The 22,584-nt window shown below is 38.7% G+C and overlaps 1 protein-coding gene across 2 annotated transcripts in view; it reads right to left on the reverse strand.

The window, feature by feature from the left end:
* The window catches only part of LOC129777530 (prisilkin-39-like), a 43,251-nt gene extending 21,713 nt beyond the window's left edge, over positions 1–21,538 (reverse strand). The window contains exons 1-2 of one of the 2 annotated variants that reach the window (XM_055783845.1): positions 21,334–21,538; positions 21,118–21,268 (exon numbers count right to left, since the gene is read on the reverse strand). Coding sequence is in view for 1 of the 2 variants with exons in the window: in XM_055783844.1 (XP_055639819.1) it covers positions 889–900 (12 nt within the window). In the remaining variant the exon portion in view is untranslated. Of the gene's footprint in view, positions 1–888; positions 1,055–21,117; positions 21,269–21,333 lie in introns of those variants that run through there. The other variant, XM_055783844.1, reaches the window with a different exon arrangement.
* Between the last annotated feature and the right edge of the window lie 1,046 nt (positions 21,539–22,584).

Below are 22,584 nucleotides of genomic sequence, written 5' to 3' on the forward strand. Positions count from 1 at the left end.
CGACTACAGTTAATACGTTTGAATAGAGCGCTTATGGAAAAATGATGGGGATGGGAGAAAAGACACTACAAGATAATTTTACAGCATGATAACACCTCATGTTAATGGATCTTCCGAAAATTATCTAGAAAGACTAAACTGCAATATTTTGGCCCGTTTGACATGAGATCTTCATTGATAGAATAGCGATAAACATATTGGTTACGATATCGTCACCTCTCAATGCTTAGTAATATTAATTACTCATTGGGAAAAACTTCCCGTCGATACGGAAATTGAAGCTGAAGGTCACTTAAGCGATAACACTAATGCCGTTAACCAATTGTTCACAAAAGCACATGTTGTTCCAACTTCAAAACTGAGATTCGAAATTTGTTGCTAATTCATGTCAACTTTGCTCATGCTTGTAGCCCAAGTTTGGACAGAAGCAACAACAGTATTCATCCTTAGTGTCAATCTTTTTCCACTGAAAGCTATTCCGCTTCCCACACTCATTTTCCAACCCATTCGTTGACACCACACAATCAATGATATTTTTTCACCAAACATAAAAGAAAAAAGCTGAACTCTGTCTCGCGAAGTTTTCGGAGCATAATATAAAAAGCCAAACAACGCCTAAACGATAGCACAACTTTGTTCCCATTTGGATTCATACTCAAGTTTCACTATTCGTACTACTCCAGTCATTTTTTTTCACCTAGTATATAGCGAAAAAAGTTTTTTTCCCTTACGGACACGCTTCCCACTTCAGTGGCATTGGCAAAGTTGAATGTTTCACTTAATTCGAGGCTGCTCTTACGCCATCTGACGGCCAAGCAGCGCTGTCCAAGGCTATACATTAAGAATCTAACATTGCCAGGCCAACGAAACGGAACTAATTTCACTCACCAGCACATTCATTGTGGAAGGACTGTTACTAGACTAGCTGCTGCACTTAATTCGGGAAATTTTTCACAGGAAAAATCGACTCTGCACAAACTCTGCCCTTTGGTGCTTTATCGAGGCGGAAGCACAAAAATTGCGTCTGGTGATGCGCGTCGTGAGTAGACGTGGATTTAGCGTAAGAATAAACTGATTTTCATTAGAAACACTGGCTTATATCTACTATACGGATTAGCGGGAGGAGGTTTGTGAATGACCGCACAAAGCTCCATTCAGAATCGTCTCTGCATTACGGTGAACGAGGCGCCAGGAGATGGAAGGGGTTGTGGAATATTGTGTAAGAATTTTCTCACCCTTTCCAGCATCATGCTCTACACGCCATGTGCCATGCTTAGAGCTAAATCTCGTGTCGAAGTTCACAATCGATTCAAGCACAACGGTGCCTTGCGATTCGATGCGGCGCCTGAGATACAGTTCGATGTTTACATTTATCTGTGATTCATTCTCCGTGTTTCTATCGAAACAAAGCATCAACTCCCATAATATCCCCCACTGGAGACGGGAGCTGTAGGGTAGGGGGCGGTTTAAGTGAGAAATACCGGCCAACGTTCAGTTCAAAAACATTCGTGTTCTCTCAGCTTGATTCACAATGCAATGTTCTAAGTGAAGTAGTATCACAACAGTCGATTATGGTAAAACAAGCGTAAGAATAGCGACGCTAAATTTTTTGAGAGGGTTTTTTGTTTTCACGAGAGGGATTCATGACAACAATACCATCAAATTATTTACGTCAGTATTTTTCCATATTTAAAAGCAATATTTCTCGCAATATCTTTTCTTCAACAATATTGTGTTCCATTCTACCCGTTTGAGAGCGATATAATAAAAGCAAAATTTCGCTCGTACTTAGGGGAAATCTGGGAAAAACCGACACCCCCTGATTTTATCAGTTACAAGCAATATTTTGAAAATTTTCCGATGCCCATTGTACACACTTGTCATTTCTTTCGTTTCGAGTCATCCCACAACTGCGGAAGTCGCTTTGTTGTCAAAACTGTGCCGGTCAGCAAATGAGAGTTAGTCCGTGTTAATTTCGCTAGTGGAAGTTAAGTATTTTAGTCGGAAAATTTTGGAAAATTCGATTCTTTTGTGAGCCTTATTCATCTTAGATCTCTGTTCAGTGTATTTTATGAGACGGTAGGTGGTTTTATTGCTTATCGATGCTCGAAAACATTATTTTGAAATTCCGAGTCCATTCTGGGTAACATCGACACCTTCAGTCAGGGTGAAACCGACACCTGGTTTTGTTTCACTGACAGGAAAAATGCGTTCTTACTTTTTGTGGATGCTTCGTGTTTATATTTGGAAGACAAACCGGCAGAGCTGGACTGATAAAACAGCCAAACTCAACATCGGGCATGTCAACAAAAATAAAGTCTGGTAGAGCTCATGGTATCCCTTCGTTCGACGCCCATTGGCGCATCTCACGAGGATGCTCACCTAAGCTGGGATAAAAACTCTCGTGTGTACTCCGGATCAGGAGTGGGAATTTATCCACCACTTTCTTGATCTTGAGAACCGTCTGGCTTTTGCAGAAAAAGCAAAGTGAAACATCCTTTCAATACGAAAAACATAAGTGCTGGCTGAGATTTCTAGATCGGAAACTGAACCATTCGCTACTTAACTTCGTTACTTCGTTACTTCGTTACTTCGTTACTTACTTAACTCAACCTAAGACTGCATCATAAATCAGTAGTGGTCAGGTATAGACACGGCGCGGGCCGCATTAGAGTTTTTGTTATAGCCGCGGGCCGCAATGATTTTTTTTCTTACTACTTTTCATAATGAAATGTGAAATATACGTATATAACTGGTACTTTTTGACTTACTTTTTATTTTAAATTAGAAAGAATTCAATTCTATACCTGTGAAACTCATAACTCGAAAACAAAATAAGATAAAAACCCAAAACATTTATTGAAGGTATAAAAATATCCAGAATTAACATTTTTGGCAAATTTATTCGCTTCTTCACGCAGAGTCGAAAACACTAAGGCCAATCGTCAATCGCTGCAGCTTCTCGATAGAATTCTTTAACTATTGGTAATTCCAATGAGAACATCCACAGGCACGTAATTTGGGGAGATGAAGTCTGGCAGGTTTGTTGTCAGTCTCGTTTTTTAGCCATTCCAGGAATTTTTTGCATCGTTCCAAACATATTCGCTTCAATCTGGCCGTCAATAAATGACTCACACATCGATGTACGCACCAATTAATTTAGACTGATAGACACTTTTGTTTCCGAAGAGGATTGCGTTGAACGCGTTCATGAAAACGTAGATAACATTGTACAGCCTACCGACATCGGACTTCCCTTTATGGCCCTATCGCCCACAAGAGCCGTTTCTTTGTACTGTTGTAATGTACGGAACACGAATCGTTCATCGATAGGAAACGGTTTGAGCAGCTCGTAGATCTGTTTTGCCGGTTTCCCACATTGAAATCACGTGACAGTTGCCACATGCTTCACGTACAGACCGAACTTTATCGTTGCTAGGAAACAGAACAAGTATCGATGGGACCATGAAACTTGGTGAGAGAGAAGTTCAACACTGTTTCGATTTCATTCGAACTACTTTTCTTGAGTCATTTTATCTAAATCAGCTTGAATGTGAGAGATAAGGTGGAAACAGAATGCCGCGTTGTGCGTTGCTTCTCATCAGCAGTCATTGATTGCGTTTTGTACTAAAACATTCGCCCGACGCAGTCTGTTGATTTGCCTGTCACAATCTAGCATTCGCGTCACCACTTTCCATGTAAACAAAAACAAACTAAAGTTCGTATGCAAATCTTATTTTTGTTGTGTACAAGAATCAGTTGAATGTTTTTAAAAACAACACATTGACATATCCGCGCTGGCGGCATTGAGCTTAGTTTACTAGTTTAGGGGAGAGTGGAAAAATAGCTGATTTTCAGTCGGAATGAACACGTTTTCAAAATTAAAGTTATGAATGAAAATTAGCTTTTCTATATCAAACAAGTATTCTATTTAAATGAAAAACATTTTTGTTTGCAGGTGGTGAAAAAGTCTCATAAATCTCAATCTCAATAATTTTCAATTATTTATGAAGACAACTCTATATTATGATGAAAAAAATCAGCAACAATGTTGGAATTGTTTAGCCATATGGTTAAATGCAGTGTTGCTAATGGTCACCATCGTATGACTGTTCATGGAGACGTATGTGCTGTATCATTAATGAACATCATAAAATGAACAGTCAAACAACCGTCGAACTAAAACTGTCATATGACATTTCGGCTTTTTTTCGTCCTATACATTAGATATCCATCGCCCAGTAATTAAACAACAGTGTTCACGGGGAACGCTCACCGCTGAAAACGTTCATTCAACACATTCGCACTTGATAGGGGAGAGTTCGACGGCTGCTTTGATATAGCAATCCGTCTGAATACCATCCATCGTGTATGGATGCGTGAGTGAGCAGGTGGATGTATATGTGCAGCTACGCTTGAATGCAGAATAAAGGAAGAAATAAAATGCACACCACTGCAGTTTTAATGTCAAATGACATTAAAACTATAGTCATATTAGCCGGAATTGAGGGATGGTTATGAGCACGAATGGTAGAATGGAAATAGCAGGTGTATGACACGATTATCGCTATCTCACTCTACCTACCGTCACCGCCTATCTCACTATCCCCCTGCTGTAAAAGTTCATCATCGATATAACGATATGTCAGATGGTGGTAAATTGGTAATTCGCGATGAAGTCGACGTCTGGTGGCGACTTCAAGTTAGAGCCATAATTTGGGTCCCAAAATCGTTAGTGTAATCTCTACCAGATTAGAAGACACGGAGCCGGTTTTCAAATTTTAAAATTTGAATGAAAATTTTCACATTATGTTGTTTAATTATTAGAAACACGTATTTCTGACTTTCATTCATCCATATAGTCATACAATTCTAACATTGTTGCTGATTTTTTTCTCTATAATATAAAGTTGTCTTCATAAACAATTTTCGTATGAGACTTTTTCCCCACCTGCAAACAAAAATGTTTTTATTTAAACAGAATATTAATTTGATATGGAAAAGCTAATTTTCATTCATATTTTAAATTTTGAAAACGTTCACTCCAACTGAAAATCAGCTGTTCTTTGACGCTCCCCTAAACTAGTAAACGAAGCTCACTGCGAACGAAGCTCACGGATCGCTGTTTTGAAGAAAACAAATACTTCTGACGTGTGAGATGTTGGCACCAAAAACATGGCGGGTGCCATACGGCTGGGAAATAGGATATTTTCATCGCTCTTCTGAGTACGGTCGACAGAAAGAGAAAACATATAAACGTTCAAAGTCGTTAAGTCGTGTTTGCGGCTGTGTGTTTATTTCTGATGTGACTGTTAGAACCGAGCAATGCATTCTTGGTTACATTCGCAATACATATTGAGCCGTAACTCTTGAGCAAGGGCGGTATGTGATGGTTGAGAGAAATGTCGACCGTTTACAACACTGGTTAAATGAAAGTCAGAAACACGTGTTTCAAGATGCATGGCGCGGCGTTCTGGTCCCACCTATAGCGATGTGAAACGTGTCTTCCAAACGACTTTCAGTGATTTTGTTCCTTGACTTTGATTTTAATTCTTTCATAACTAAAATAATTGTTCACAAATATTTGCGGATTCAAACAAAGAAGTAATAAAATGAGCATGTTTTATTAGTTCTGGAAATCGCGCTTCTGGAACATATCTGGAGTAGGAATCCAAGACATCATGGTTTTGAACTTTGGCACGCAACTCTAAATCACACTGCGTTTCAATGAGATCCATCTGCATGTTTTCTGCATCGAAACTGAATGGGTTAGAGAAAATTGGAGAATTATTTCAGGGGCTTTGAATCACCAATATCTACGAAAAAAATTAATCGACTGGACTTACACAAATCAAATGTCAAATTTCATGGTATGGGTACATTCGTAATTGTTCGGATCATTGACGTTTACTCGCCAGCGAGTAACTGACAACGTATAAACCCGGTTTTACTGCCGTTACTGGCACAAATTTATGTGGATGTGAGCAGATAAGAACCAAAAACATGAAAAAGTCTTTTGAGTACTGACGAGAACGATTGTCAGAAGATTAAATTAGCACGAAAAAAATCGTAAAAGAAAACAGAAAAAGATTAGTTTGGATACCCACGATTAACAATAATTGCTCGCAAAGTTCTTTCTAATCAATTCTATGGAAGAATTTTCAACTATATTCATAATTTCGATCAAATGATTTTTCTTTCAAATCAGGCCGCGGGCCGCATAAACAACGTCAGAGGGTCGCATGCGGCCCGCGGACTAACATTGTTTGTTTTCTGTCATCATAAAGGCTTCGTTGGTGCCTTTGATATTGCAGGTGAAGCAGGTGTTAAGGTTGAACACCAAAAAATTGTTCGAGGAATACCAAGTTATTCAATAAGCTATAATAAGTCATTAATCTATTTGGGTTCGCGTGCAGATAGAGTTTATTTCGCTTATTTAGTCACCAAGAAAGTAAATGTCGTTCATGAATTTTGTATGTGATTTGGTTTCGCTTGCCGGTAGCAAAACTTTCTCCACTAAGGATAACAGCTGCGCTTATCTCGAGCATGTATTGTTCTGCGAGCACAAGAATGCATCATCAAACAATTATCGTCAAATGATTCTACAATAAAAAAAAACATTTCAGGGCGACCAAACTGGTAGAATGGTTATTTCAAAATTTTCGTAGCATTATAAAATAATATCCGCAGTTATAAACAAGCGACTAGAATTAAACTACAGCGTAGTTCTACGTCAACAATGCGGTCGTGTCTTGAACACAACCTCCTATAATTTTGTTGGGGTTCTTTCGTTTGGCGGCGTAAACTGCTTTACCGTACCGAATATACTGAATGCTCCTCGCAGCTAGACCACCGCTTTTATGTATGTGTGGTTGGCTAATGATGCAGAGTTGTTTCAAAAATTTCAATGCATTCTAAAAGATTATCCGAAGTGATAAACCAGCAGATAGAATAATATAGTTTTGTAGCCCTACGTCGGAAATGCGGTCGTTTCCTAGACATAACCCACTACCATTTTTCTTTCAATGGTTTGCTGTAATGCTAAGAATGAATTATTGAAATAAGAGATAGCAACTGGACAAGACGCTTGAATCATGACTAAGAAGTTTTTCTCATTTTTTTTCTCACAGGCCAAAATCGCCTCAAATGCGACACTGAGTGGTGCCTCGGCATGTCGTATTAAATGTAAATTACTTTATTGTTTTGTTATTTATGTTCGCATCATAAGCAACAAACACACATTTTCCGCTTGCAACAGTATTCACGACATCACTGCCCAGCAAATCGTTAAATCGTTTAACCTGCGTATATACAGCATTATATATCCCATATTTGGGTGACATATGGTGCACCTAACTGACATATACATGCAAAAGTGGAGGTGAAATACACACATCTGCTTGCGAATTGGTTTGGATGAATATACGACTTATACATGCATCTAGTACGACTATTGTCATGCGTATATACGATTTACTACAGACAACCAAACAAAACGAATGGCGAAAAATGTTACTGATAATTATAATAATTATTATATATATATTAGTATATTATAAATACATGTATGTTTGGAATATTACGTTAAACATTATTTTTAAGTACGAATATTTCCGGTTTCAAGAAAAGTTAAAGTTAAGGTTTTTTTTTCATTTTTAACTTTTAAGAACGAAAGATTATCTGTTTGCCGGTTTTTTGCAGATATACATAAAGGGTGTGTCACATCAAATTGCATCACGGAAAAACGCTGTAGAAATTCGCCCAGTAGACCGATCCTTTTGAAAATTTTATACAGTAAAATAAAAACTATTAAACAACTTTTGGCATTTTCTTTTTATTCATACTTCGAGCCCAAGCCCGTATGCTCGCACCTTCCTCTTTACCCCGTCCATAAGGTTCTGTACAACGTCAGGTTCTATTTTTTCTGAACAGAAATCCATTTTCTCTTGAAGTCCGCCTCCGATTTGACAACTTTTGGGTTCTTCCGGAGGGCCTGCGAAGGTGACCCCGTTGGCTTCGTACCACTCCAACACGTCCTTTGAATAGTGGCACGAAGCGAGATCCGGCCAGAAGATGGTCGGGCCCTCGTGCTGCTTCAATAGTGGTAGTAAGCGCTTCTGTAGGCACTCCTTAAGGTAAACCTGCCCGTTTACCGTGCCGGTCATCACGAAGGGGGCGCTCCGCTTTCCGCAAGAGCAGATCGCTTGCCACACCATGTACTTTTTGGCAAACTTGGATAGTTTCTGCTTGCGAATCTCCTCCGGGACGCTGAATTTGTCCTCTGCGGAGAAGAACAACAGGCCCGGCAGCTGACGAAAGTCCGCTTTGACGTAGGTTTCGTCATCCATTACCAGGCAATGCGGCTTCGTCAGCATTTCGGTGTACAGCTTCCGGGCTCGCGTCTTCCCCACCATGTTTTGCCTTTCGTCGCGGTTAGGAGCCTTCTGAACCTTGTATGTACGCAGGGCGTCCCGCTGCTTGGTCCGCTGGACGAATGAACTTAACAAATTCAGCTTATTGGCGACATCCTGGACCGAACTTCTCGGATCACGTCTAAACTGCTTAACTACGCGCTTGTGATCTTTTTCACTGACGGAGCATCCATTTTTGCCGTTCTTCATCTTCGGGTCGATGGTTAGGTTCTCGAAGTATCGTTTAGTACTCTGCTGACCGTGGATTGGACGATTCCCAGCATCTTACCGATGTCCCGATGTGACAACTCCGGATTCTCGAAATGAGTGCGCAAGATTAATTCACGACGCTCTTTTTCGTTCTACGACATTTTTCCAAATTTACGAAAAATTGACAGTGAAGCATGGCCAACGTGATCTATACACTCTTATCTGATTATAAGCGAAAGCTGAAGATATAATTCCTAAAAATTAAATTTCTACAGCGTTTTTTCCGTGATGCAATTTGATGTGACACACCCTTTAGTGACAAAAATAAATTAGTTCAACTTCGTCATTCAGTGGCACTTAACTCAAAACTATAAAACTTGACAAACCAAACTACCAAGCAATGTCAATCCAGCAAACATTAAATCGTATAACTATCGTATATAGAGCAACGAATATCCGATGTTTTGGGTGGTAAATGATGCGCCCAAATAGCATATACAGTAAGTTAGCTCTAATTCGACATACCGAGGCACTACTCAGTGTCGCATTAGAGGTGATTGTGACCTGTAATTGGACAAATTTGTAATCGGATACGTCACTCCTGATTGTCGATCGTTTTAGTGGAAATATCGCGAAATTTATATAGATGGTTAAATGAATGTCAGTACTACATGTTTCAAGTAATCAAATAACATTAAGTAAAAAATTTCATTCATATTTTAACAATTTAAAACTGCCTTCGGGCCTGCCCAGCAAGCATTAAATCGTAAAAACCTAAAATTGGAGGCGATATACATACATCCAAGACACATTACTTGTATGATGTGTATAACTGACATATGCATACGAAATTGGAGGCCATATACATGTATATGGGGTATATGATGTTATAAAACGATAATTAAACGATTTAATTTTTGCTGGGATGTATGTATATCGCCTTTACGTTTGCATGTACGGGCTGGCTAGGCGCATCATATACATGCAATTTATATTAGTCATACTTGTATGTTTGTGAATATAAACCTCAAAATAAAATCATTACACTAAGCCTTCATTCCAAAACAACTTTTTTTTTATCCCTTTTGTTTATTTTAGGCTCATTAGCATTTTAGCTATTTTTTTATGTGCTAATTATAGATATGATAACCATGTGACATGTACACGATTAAAATTCGGCTCTGTTACATCTAAAATGCTAATGAGCCTTAAATAAATAAATGGGATTAAAAAAAAAATTCCCACCTTCAACCTTCATTAAACACCTCGTAGTAGAAATCTGTCAGTATGCATACACTCTTCTACGAAACATAGTGGGAAAAATATATTCGTTGATGTAAACAAGCGGTGAAAAAGAAGACACTTTTCGACGAGCGATTTGTATGGAATTCCACTGCCGTGCTGTAAGTCAAACATATGACATTTTTTGACAGATGAAGTTTGGTTTGAAATTTGTACAAACACTATTTTGTTTGCCACTCCCCAATTATCAACAGTGGCAAACAATGTCAAATATCTACATGGGAAAAATTGACTGTATTATTGAGGATAACCTAACTATGACAGGTTCGAAGAACAGATCGAAAAAACAGGAAGTGGGTTATATCTATGGTATAACCGCAAGGGTGACGTAGGACTATCGTTGATTTAGAGATCATTTGTTTGAAGTTGAATCTAAATCCATTCTGAATGAATGAAAAAATGAATATTTGGGGGACTTCGAAAACGAGAGCGTTGCGTTGGAGGCACAAGGTTTTATGCATCCAGTATAGGATACGAAAAACCTTGTTCAAGAATAATCTTCAGAAACTTTCCTGCTAACTTTACTTGATTGACAAATCACAAACCCAAATCTATTATATGGATATTTTATGAATAGAAAACATTAAAATAAACTCTTTCGCTTGAATGTAATTTTCAATTCCAAGGGGAACTGGCAGATTATTTTCCAGCAACGATTAGATATTTCCACATTTCCCTCGATACTGGAAGCCCACCAGTGGTTAATGCTAATTCGATAACCATCTGTTAATAGCACTTGATTGAAACATATTTGGTCACAGTGTTACATGGACAGAAAACATTCAAATAAACTCTTTCATATGAATGTATTTTTAAATTCCCAGAGGAACTGGCAGATTATTTTCAGTAACGATTAGATATTTCCACATTTTCCTCGATACTGGAAGCCCACCAGTGGTTAATGCTAACTCGATAACCATCTGTTAATAGCACTTGATTGAAATATATTTGGTCACAGTGTTACATGGATAGAAAACATTCAAATAAACCCTTTCACATGAATGTATTTTTAAATTCCCAGAGGAACTGGCAAATTATTTTCCGGATCTTTCTCGATGCTGAATGGCATCCAAACGGAATGAATTCCGTGCGTGTATGTGTGTGTGTAGCGGCTGCTTCGATGGTCACCTTCTCTTCTCCTGAAGGATCGGCTTCTCTGTGCTCCCTCACAGTTTCAAACAAACTGCTTACGTTTCAGGGCAGATCTCGATCCTTCGCCGTCCAGCACCCTCAGCAACGATGTTGTCTTGTCGATGTCCTCACGAAAAATGAACGCGTCTCACCACCAGAATATCGCTTAAGTATGTTTTTTGTGCGTGATTGAATCGAGAGAAGGCGTGGTTTACGATGGCAATTTGGAAGGCAAACTAGAGGGGAATGAACTCTCTGAGCTCGGAACTTCCGGCGACTGAGCAATAATCGATTGCGGGCGCATACAATATTGGATACGGAAATATCCTACTGATGGGAAAGAATAATCTTCAGAAGCTTTCCTGCTAATTACACTTGGTTGAAAAGCTACAAAATCAAATGTATTTGATCGCTGTGTTATATGGTTAGAAAACATTAAAATAAACTCTTTCACATGAATGCATTTTTAAATTTCCAGAGGAACTGTCAGATTATTTTCCAGAAATAATTAGATCTTTCCGGAACTGTCTCGATGCATAATGGCATCCAAACCGAAAGAATTCCGCGCGTGTATGTGTGTGTAGCGATGTCTTCCCGGGGAACCGTTTGTGGCATCACTCTCCTCCTGATGGATTCCCTTCTGGCCTAGGGTGCACAAACAGGCTCTTGGTGACACCGTTCATCCGCGCTTTCATGATAAACGAAGAGCTTCACCACAACAGCGACAACATGCTCCAATCGCTGTTCAATTAGAACTGAGTGGATTTCTTCTTCTTCTTCTTTGTTTTTAAGAGGCTTTAAACTTTCAGTTCATTCGCCTCTGACTGAGTGGATTTCCGAGCGGCGCTCGCTTATATACCGATTGGTGATTTCAATAGCCTGTTTTGAAAGCAATTTTAAGACTATTGAAACAAGTTTTTGGATCAAAAAGTAACAAGTACAGAACGCGTAGACATTTTTTCTTTCGAATGAAGTGTTTATCATACCATTTCGTTCAGTTGTTTAGGAGCTATTAACGCTCAAAATCTCGGTCTCCGGCGTAACGCTTTCGTTTTCGAAACTTTGATTTTACACCCCGGTATAGAAATGAAAGACGTAGTCCTACGTCAAAATAGTTTAGGCATCCAATAACTGAATATTTTCCTGTCATGTTTTGTGTCGAATATATTTGATCAGTACACGTTGATCAAATTTTATCTGTCTACGGTTTTCGAAATAAAATCCTTCAAGTTTTTCAATGAACGTCCGTGATTCATGATATTATTCAGTAAAAAAGTGTAAGGTAGGATTGTTCGAAAAATGTTCTTAAATTTAGTTCTTCTAATTGTTCAGAAATTCATATGTTTTACTAATATAACATGGTTTGGTATTCTAAAACTAGTTTGAGTAACGATCCTTCATCGAGTGGAGAGTAACGGTTGAGATTGAATGAAGCGCCTTTCACAATCGTCTAATCGGAAAGATTATTTAGTGGCTCTGACCATTGATAGAACGACGGAACCTTCGGCCAAAGGACTTTGGTCTTGAGAAAAGCCGTTAGGGTACAGCTTGAAACCCAGAAACGCTTCCAAATCATAAAGTTAGTTTGAAGCTGTTACTAACCGTTCGCGTTTTTTGTGGCATTTCATGAACGAAACTTTTCAAAGTTGAAATCAATTAACTAGAAACCAACTCTTCACGCTCACTTCACTCTAGAATGACTTTAGACAATTCTGCTTGTTTTAGTGATATCCTCGCGATATCCTTCAAGTGGGCGAGTTTAATTTTTTCGATAACATGCAGATGGTGTGAACGTAGCAAGTCCCTGTAACTTCAATTTATTCGGAACCTAGAATACCACTTCCTGCATATTTTCATATTTACAACATTCACCGTATGATCCGAGTCAAAATGATCCATGTGAGTCAAATCTGTGTTCAGCTGTTTGATCTGAGTTTGTGCTCAGAACATGATCATAGAAACATAGAAAATATAATAATCTGTAACCGTTTTTCATTATTTTTTTCATAATCCGGCCGCTCAACCAGCGACATGAGCTAAAAATCTTGTGCTCTACCTCGCAGAACATAGTGATGTGAAACAGTTCAATTTCGATTGGAAATATAACGATTCTAAACGTGTGTTAATCCTCTCTACTGGATTATGTCATCTGCCGTCAGTTTTCGTTTACTTTTAATCATCAGAAGCGTTTTCAGGTATAAACGTACCATCCGTATAGCAGTTGAAGAATGGCATAATCCGAACATAATATCATGCCACACATTAAAAATGCAAATGCAAATCAGATTAATATAGGTAAAATGCTGTTTAGATCGGTTCCCCAAATCAACCGTAAACCCCCCACAAATATCCCTTGTTTGAGATGGGTTAGACAGCTCATTAGGAAAATTGTTGCGAACCGCCAGAATTAAACAACACACACAAAGCCCGGGATTGACCTCGTTCCGTTTAAGATCGATGACATTTGCGATAATCTGGCGGAATTCATGCGGTCCAGACGAACGACCACTAGCGTGGGATGCGAAGGGTCGTATTATTGATGCTCTTATTAGTGAGGAGCATCATCAAATAACCACCGAGACAAATCGATGTGGTTGCGATGCATGTTATGGTTTACGGTTTACGTTGCCGACGTTCGCGGATAATGTCGATGTAGTTTTGTGCACGAGACTGGACGAAAATGTATTTTGTAAGGCTACACAGATACATGTAATTTGTTCAATAGCATTATATTATTATCAATAAAACGCTGGTTTAAGCCTGTCAAAAATTCAACTGCAAAGTATTTATCTAATATAGTTAGCGTGATTCAGTAGGGCTTTCGAATTTGGCTTCGCAGGAGTCCCATGCGTGGCTGAAAACCATACATCAGAGCCACGTGTGCAAACTTTGCGAGCAGCCTATTGCAAATTATATCAAACAGCAATCTAGCGGCTGTGTGATGCATTAGGTTTACCACAGGAAATGGACTTGCTATTTGGACAGATAGTAACCATTTCGCTGAACGGCAACTGCGTTGCATTGCGAACTGTAAAATGCACGGCCACTACATTTTGTACTTTTGTTTGCTTCGATGCAACAATTGTATCCCACAAATTTTGCGTCCATGTCGCTCGCAAGTTGTCCCGTAGCATAAGCGTTACCATTTTCACCCGTGTCTGCGTAGACACCGGATAAATCAGGTTCGCCCCAAACCGCCAGGACTCCAGAAGGGCTGCCTCATACGATAACATGTTGTGGTTTAATTGCATCCGACTTGCGAGATGGTAAGCGTAGCTCGACTGAAATCCAGGGCAATAGTTTCAATGGCTTCCAGGCCGCTAGCATGTTTATGTTGTTGACCAGCATCTATCTGCCGCCGGTGTCACGCTACCTGTGGTACCTGTAACTCTGCTCGCGTGTCCGTTTGTATGTAATAGCAAACAAGAACTACACGGGTGAGACTGATAGAATTTCGCCTATGCAGCAATGCCATTTTGCTGCGGCCATCCCCAAGTGATAGAGGATTTTGTTTGTTCCTGATAGAAACAGGAACGCACAATGTTCCCTGGATATGAGTTTTCAATTCCAAAATGGTTGCGCGGCTTACCGGAGCCATGATGCTTGTTTTGCCCATCTAGTTTCATTCGTCACATACGGGGGACACAGATAATGTGAGAGAGCTGGGGTTAAGCAAACAAAATCCTTGTTTATCTGGAATGACCATCTACAGATAGGTTGAATCGCTGTTTTCACGTGTACCATTCCACGTAAACCATACGTGTTGCAGGCCGAGTTTCAAAGCTAACACACACGAAAATAATGGAAACATAACATGTCATTTGATGGCGTTAGAATGGTTGAGAGTAGAGATGAAATGAATATCCGATATCCGGCCTATCCGGCCAATATTCTCTATCCGTCCGGATACCGGATAGTGGCTCATTGTACCCCCGCTCAGATTACCAGCACTTCAGACAGTTCTGGTTTTTTTTAATCTCAATAAAAATAATTAATTGCTGTTCTTAAAACACGTAATTCTTACTCTTATTCGACCAGTCTTAGAATTATTTCAATACACTTACAAAAATCTCAATACTAAGATGTAAAATCATTATCAGGAAAAAAAACTGTTCCAGAATCATTGTAGAAACTTGATACACTATTAAATAGAATATTCTGAACGAAAAATTTAATATTCGTTTTTTTTTTATTTAACGCTTTATTTACTTCATACATACCAGACCCAGACCCTTTGCGGTCGATATTAATTTCTCATGGGTCGACTTGAACTGACTGAAAACTACTTTCGGGGGTTGGAAGGTCTAAAAATTGACCCCTATTAATTAACACAAGTTCTTGTTTGAAACTTTCAAGATACTGTATAAGTTGTGTTAAGTGAACCAACTTGACTGATATTCTAGTAGGGAGTATTACAGTGTCTTGCAGATTAAACGCTCACGCAACAAATTTTGATAACTTCTACAAAAGTAAACCGATTTTTATTTAAAAAGAACGAAAACAAAGCATATTTTAGGACATTTTCTATGTGACCATCCCTTTTTCCGGTAACGCGTTTTAAACGGTGAACAAAATTCTTCTTGCCCAACTCTAACATTACGACTTCGATGCTGTTGAAAATCCGAGTTATTTCTTCTTTAAGTTCCTCCAAATTTTGTGGCTTATTAACATAGCAACGGTCCTTCACGTACCCCCAGAGGAAGTGATCGACGACGAGAAATGTTGAAATTCATACCATAAGAGGATAAAGTTTCATTAAGGCTTCGGTTGCTCGAGTAATACGATTTCACTAAAAATACACGTTCTTGACACTTGAAAACCATCCGATCAGACTAAACGAGTAGCCGAATAGTACCATACCGAAGTGGGGAATGCAGTGTTAGCCAACCAACATAGGGTGACCAAAATAATAAGCGAAATAAAAAATCAAAATTTCTTATGTATATAGACAGAGGTAAACATATATCGACAATTTTGTCCCAGTTATTTTGAGCAACTTTGTATTGTTCTATTAGAACAATTTTTGTTCTTTCATTCAATATGACCGATTCAGCGCTTTTTTTCTAAGTTTCAATAAGGTGTCCATGAAAAAACGGTTTTTCGCTCTAACTTTTACATTTTGAAATTCTTCATTAAAAGTGTCTTCGGACGACTTTTAGAGCTTATCAAGACAAATATTTCGCAGTGCAATACATGTCAATATCTTAATCCTACCTAAAATATCCTAAAAGTTATGGATATTGTTTCATTTTATTTTTGTTAACGCAACCTCGACAGTTGACATACACTCGGCCACATGCAATTATATATTTCCTCCACCAGCAGCATTATTCGCCAATTCTTACCCATTTGAATTTGCCTTTGCACCCGCATAAAAATAACAACAATATGTGCCTATGATGCTAGAATACACGACTGATGTAGGGTGCAGAAGCACCCTACATCAGACGGCATGAAAATCAACGCTTTATATTGAACAAGTCGCTGCGTGTGATATTAGCACTAGGAAAGACTGTTATCTGCTCGCTAGCTGGAGCGGAAGTATGTACAGTAGAACTCCGATTATCCGCGAACAGTCTTCCGAAAAACACTTACACATGTCCACGCGATGTGAAAGTTCCATGTTTTTGTTTGAATTCGAACATGATTTTCGCTAGTGTTGAATGTCTATCCCAAACACGAACAATGATACACAAACATATACATATGAAAACAAACACGATGTTTATAATTCAAGAACATCATGTACAAACATATCACCCGAAGTCGCAGTATTCATTGCTTTCGTTTCGTTTCTTTTCATACACGGAAAGAAATTATTCATCCCAAAACATTTCTTCGTAGAATACTTTTTCACAGAAACGAACTTGAAATTTAGTTCGCATTACAAAAGTTGCACGAACTAAGAGGCTATGAGTTCATGCACATTTTGCAAGTCTGATTAAATAATCCTTGGTTTCGTGCAAAGAAAACATTCTCTAAATAGAAAGAAGCTTTCTATGAGAATTTTTTTGCGTGCATGTTGGCAATTAAAGTCTGGGGAACCGACTGCACAGCGGGCGACGTCATACAAATGCTGGCCAAATAAATAAATACCCAAAAATTAGTTTTAGATGCAACCTTCGGCGGCACACAGCAGAACCAGCAAAGAAATTTCAGCGGCTAAAACACAACATTAATTTCTCGATGTTATCACAGACTGGAAAAAACTAAAAGCACACTTACACTGCACTACATATGCTATGTGTGCATGCGATTGCATCATCCTTTCTTCTCCTCTTTTTCGCTCGTTTTATAGTTCGGGTCGCGTTCGTCGCGAACAAGCAGTATTGGCCATTTGAATTCAAAGATCCAGCCAAAATTGTTGCTCCCGTGGTCGAGTGGTTAGCGTCATGGCTAACATGTCACTGCTGAATGATTCTGGTACTTTATATTCGATTAAAATTATAGAAATATTGTAATCAAAATTTGTTGTGGGTATCTAAACATCTCCGCCACGCTCTATTCAATTTTAGTACTTGTTCAAATATCTAATAATAGCGAATGTTACATGAATTCAATATATAAATTGATGCGTGCACTAAATTATGATTTCAGTTGTGAAATACTCTTATATCAATCGACGTTTATTTTGTTCATAACAGATAAAGAGGTTTATTTTATTTGCCCAATATTTTAGACGAAGCACCCATTGTTATGATAGGAAAGCATTTTTTCCATATCAACATACCAACTCACCACGCGTTGAGTGGTGGTGGTGTGGTGTCCGATTCGCTTTAACTACTCTACGCACTGCCGATGCTTGGGGTGAAATTGCAAGAGAAACTGTACACCATGTTCGAACATCATGTGAAACATTGGGATTAAACATCGTATGTCCAAACATACTACGAATACAAACATGTCACATTTTCAAACATAGGTACGAAAAAATCATGTTTGTATTCGAACACAAAACTGCGAACAGCAGCGTGGACTTGTTTATCCCGGACGCAGTGTTTTTTGTGAAACATGGAAGACTGTCCGCGAAATAGTCGGACTAGGTCATCGCGTATAACGAAAATCGCGGATAATGCAATATAAGACTAAAACTAAGGTACAAACACGAAAAATATATATTTTAGCATGAAAACTATGTTTCATCAATACAGAAATTATTGAACTATCAATCTGTAAGGTCGTGTACATCAGTGATCAGATAATGTGAAAGCCATGACCGAAACAAAAAAGCAAGACTCTACCACTCACTGACAAATTTCGGGAAGGTTTATAGATTTACTAGGGAACTCACTTTCGCGGATCAACCGCTCGCGGATAATCGAGATTCTACTGTATTTACAATCGTGAATGGCTTGTCTATAGCCGACGAGTTGAGAACGGTCGAAGCTTGAATTGTTACAGTATTTATCCCCTGAATTTGCAATTTATATTTGCGGTAATATAAAGATATTGTACTTCGCTGATACAATTTGTCATTATTGTATCATTATATTTTATCTATCTCAAAATGAATATTCGATCGTATCCTATGTTTGGAATAACAGTCAATATTAATCATATATCTTGGTAAACTTGTGACATGAGATCTTGGTAAACTTGTGACAGGAGACGTACTTGCTCGTTTTATCCATTTGACGTACATCGTTCTGTAATCAAACAATAGTGTTTACGAGAAGCGCTCACCGCTTAAAACGTTCATTCAACACATTGGTAATTGACGTTTTGTTGATCGAGCTAAACTACTCAATTAGGGAGCTAGTTAACAAAATAGTATGATCAGATGGCCATTTTCTGCGTGGCATAATCATCGAACGGAGCGTAAGAGATGAAAAACTCGCATTCAAATCATTGGCGGTCAAATGACATTCAAACTAAAATCAAAGGACATTTATAAATATGAATGGGAGAATGAAATTAGCTTATTTTCATCGCTATACCTCTACTCCGATAGAAAGAAAGAACATATAAAACTCCAACTGATGGTCGTGTTCACGACTGTGCATTCATTTCTGGTGTAACTGTTTCAGCCGAGACAATGCATTCATGGCAACGTTCACAGTACATATTGAGCCATAGCTTTCGTGCAAGTGCAGTATGTGATGGTCACAAGACCAACGATAATGGACATCTTTACTTCATTCGGCGTTAAACGGACTGTTGCCAAAAAAGTAGGTACAGGGCGGACTATATACAGTCTCCGATTTCTTTTCACTGTATAAAATCGAATCCTGTATATTATCGAAACAAAAAACAATTTTTTTTCTAAATATATGTTTCGTTTTTTGAATATGACACAAGAATTTTTGATTCATCACCTTAAAGTCAGAAAACACTTTTCTCAAATGAAAAAAAAAATTATCCAGAATCTCTCAATAAGTGATAGACAATCATAATTGATGAAACAAATCCTTCTACGCATATGGTCGAATTTCAACAATGACGGAGTAATTGAACTTCTTTATTGTTCCGGGCTCAGTCTGTAGGACAACTGTGAACGAATGGTCATGATTTGCATACCAATCAAATCAGAAATTCTCTAAGATTTGTTGGATATGCTATACATTACAATTCGCTAATCTCTAAACGGTTTAAAGTCATGAAAACTGGAAGAACTTCCTTTTTTCCCATACATATGTTCTGCCAATTTGTGTGCTAACCCTACCCCGTATTTCGAATGCTTATAACTCGAACATTTCTTAACAGATCGAAAGGATGTTTGCATCAATTGATAGGAAATTTTTCTACGCGTCTATCACAATTAATAAAATATTATTTTTCATGAGATGAACAATTGAATAACTGTAAAATATCTAGTGTTATCTAAACGCCTTAACTGCCAAGTTTTGATTGGCCCGATTTACGGTTTCCCCAACACAGTATTCAAAATCGATGTACCTGTGTAAATCCGCTCTGCAAATATACATGCAAGTCGAGGGTATTTTTGTTCCCACCGAGCTGTGTTTCCCTAACCCGGACTTTAAATTATGGTGCCTGGAGGAATCCGCTTTGTAAAAACATGCAAGTCGGGGGTATTTTTTTCCCACTGAACTGTGTTTCCCTAACATGGACTTAAAAATTAATGTGCCTAGGGGGGCTTTGCAAATACATGCGGGGTTTTTTTTCTGTTGTTGAGTACTTTTGTACTCGCTTGTCGTTGTGCAGACCGGAATGTTTCCCTAAAACCTACTTTGAAACTGAGAAGCCTGGGAAAATCGTCATTTCAGGTACTAGAGGTGAATAAACTTTCGCGGTTCGAGAACTACGTAAACATGAGATGCGAAATAATTTCGGAGGGAAATGTAAAATACAATGATCGTTTGACAATTCTTCCGTTCAATATTTTGGTAGTCCTAGGCATCATACCAAACGTAAAAGGACGTTCATCAAATTTATTTGTAACGAAGAACATAATCTATTACAAAAATTCCGATGCATTCTAAAATAATATCCGAAGTGGTAAACAAGTGGATTGCATAATATAATTGCGTAGTTCTACGTCGAAAATATGCGGTCGTGTCCTAGATACAACCCCTTACAATTTTTTGATATATTCTTTCATGATGATATTCAGTCTAATTATTTTCTCTCAAATTCAAATTCTTCTCAGAAGCAAGACATAAATTGCTACATAAACGGACGGACGTGTTACAAAAAGTGTGAAATACGTTGACATCGGTTTCTCGAATCGAGGAACACTTCTGAAAAATTAAGTATTGGGTAGAAATATGATTGGTCTTGAAGCAAACGAAATGTCTTTACACTAATCATTTTAATTGATATCAACAATACACTCGGAAACCTTCTTTGGTTTCGAGTTTTCCCAGAAGTTAGATAGCAATGGAGCTAACTACTTCTAATCCAGCTAATAGCAGTTTAAAAAAAACTTCATTAACGTTCTCATGCCAAACTAAAGTAACTGATAATGATTTACACAGTTCACGCCACAGAAATTGATGTAAATAATCTGATGAATGTAAATATCGAGTGAACTTAGCGTTGCGCGAGTGTTTTCCTCTGAGCGGAGAAGCGTAGCCTAGTCATATATCATTGATTCCCAACATACCACCGGAGATACGATCAGCGGAAGTGATTGAAGGCGTCATGATTCCATCATAGTTACCACTATGTTCGAGCAATAATGATGCCAGTCTACCGCTTTGAACGTGGGAAAATTGCATCCGCGAAAAGTAATCGCGTCTTCCTTCCGGCTGTGCCTACAATACAACACAACAATTAGAACAGAACATCGAACCGATCGATTTGCATAATTAGCACGCACAGCCCGAACGAGGCAGATCTACGGTGCAATTGTAACTCGACGTGGAAGTGCTTTCTCACCGTCCTCTCCATCTGAGGTTCCGATGGCTACGGTTTGTAGTAGCGTAGCGGTACAAAAACTAACGATGCAAATTAAGCACAAACAGTTTACGTTTCAGAGTTGACTTGTAAATCAAATTATAACTTCCGAAGCGAACCATAGCATCAGAGTTCTTCTTCGCCTCCCATGTTTTGTCCCTGTTTAGTGATTCGCTGCTCAATCAACCATGCGCAGATGAAGTCATTGTTTAATGTTGTGACATTGGCCTATAGGGCTAGTAGTAACAATGTAAATTCACAAACTTTAAAACCAGCACAAACAGTTCGATTTTCATTTCTGAAAAGTTCGCAATAAAACGAAAAAATCAAATACAGCAGCTTGTAGAAGCACGTATATCGTAAGCAAGTTCAACAGAAAGTACAAACCTTCCGCTGAAGGGCACCGGCAACGAAAACTAACAAACAGCTGATTTCGAGAAGAGTTTCCCGTGCGGCACAGACCATTATAGGCGACTACAGGGAGTACCCCTTAACGGCTGTCCTGCGAAATTATTTCGACGTCTAAGTCGCTCCTTACTAGGTGCGACTAGTGAAAGTTTTGATTTAATTGCAACTGCTTTACGCTGATTGGATCCTATCAATTAAACTGTATTCGTTGTTCAAAGGGTGCGAACCATTGTCAGGTCAACCTACGCCAAACCGTTGAAATGGGCACGACTAATTAGGGCTGTTACCGTGGATGCGAGACGAAAGTTTTGCAAGTTCTAATCAGAAAGTTTGCCAGACGGAATTCAATTTCCTGTCCCCACGTCTCGTTATTCCGAAACTAATTATCAATAACAACGACGAACGGAGAGCCAATTGGGGGAAGATAAGCCTGGCAATTGTGCTGGTAATATGAAAATTTAATTACTGTAGTTTAGCCAAAGTGATAAACATATGCGTTCGTTTGATGAAAATGCATCTCCGCACCGTGCATACGGAGTTCTATCGAAGACCCGCTTTCTCTCCCTCTGCTCCATCATGTGTCAGATCAAACAAATCAAATCAGTCGGTAATCAAAAATAATCAACAACAAATCACATAACAATGAGCCGTCGGGATTGGCTCGCGTGCGCCTCTTCTGTCTTCGCCGATAAACAATAATTATGTTGAATGGCGATGCGAGCATATCCATATAGCCATTGTGGGCAGCCAATTATGTGAACGCGAA

The sequence above is a fragment of the Toxorhynchites rutilus genome, chromosome 3, assembly GCF_029784135.1.
Source record: "Toxorhynchites rutilus septentrionalis strain SRP chromosome 3, ASM2978413v1, whole genome shotgun sequence".
Lineage (NCBI taxonomy): Eukaryota > Metazoa > Arthropoda > Insecta > Diptera > Culicidae > Toxorhynchites > Toxorhynchites rutilus.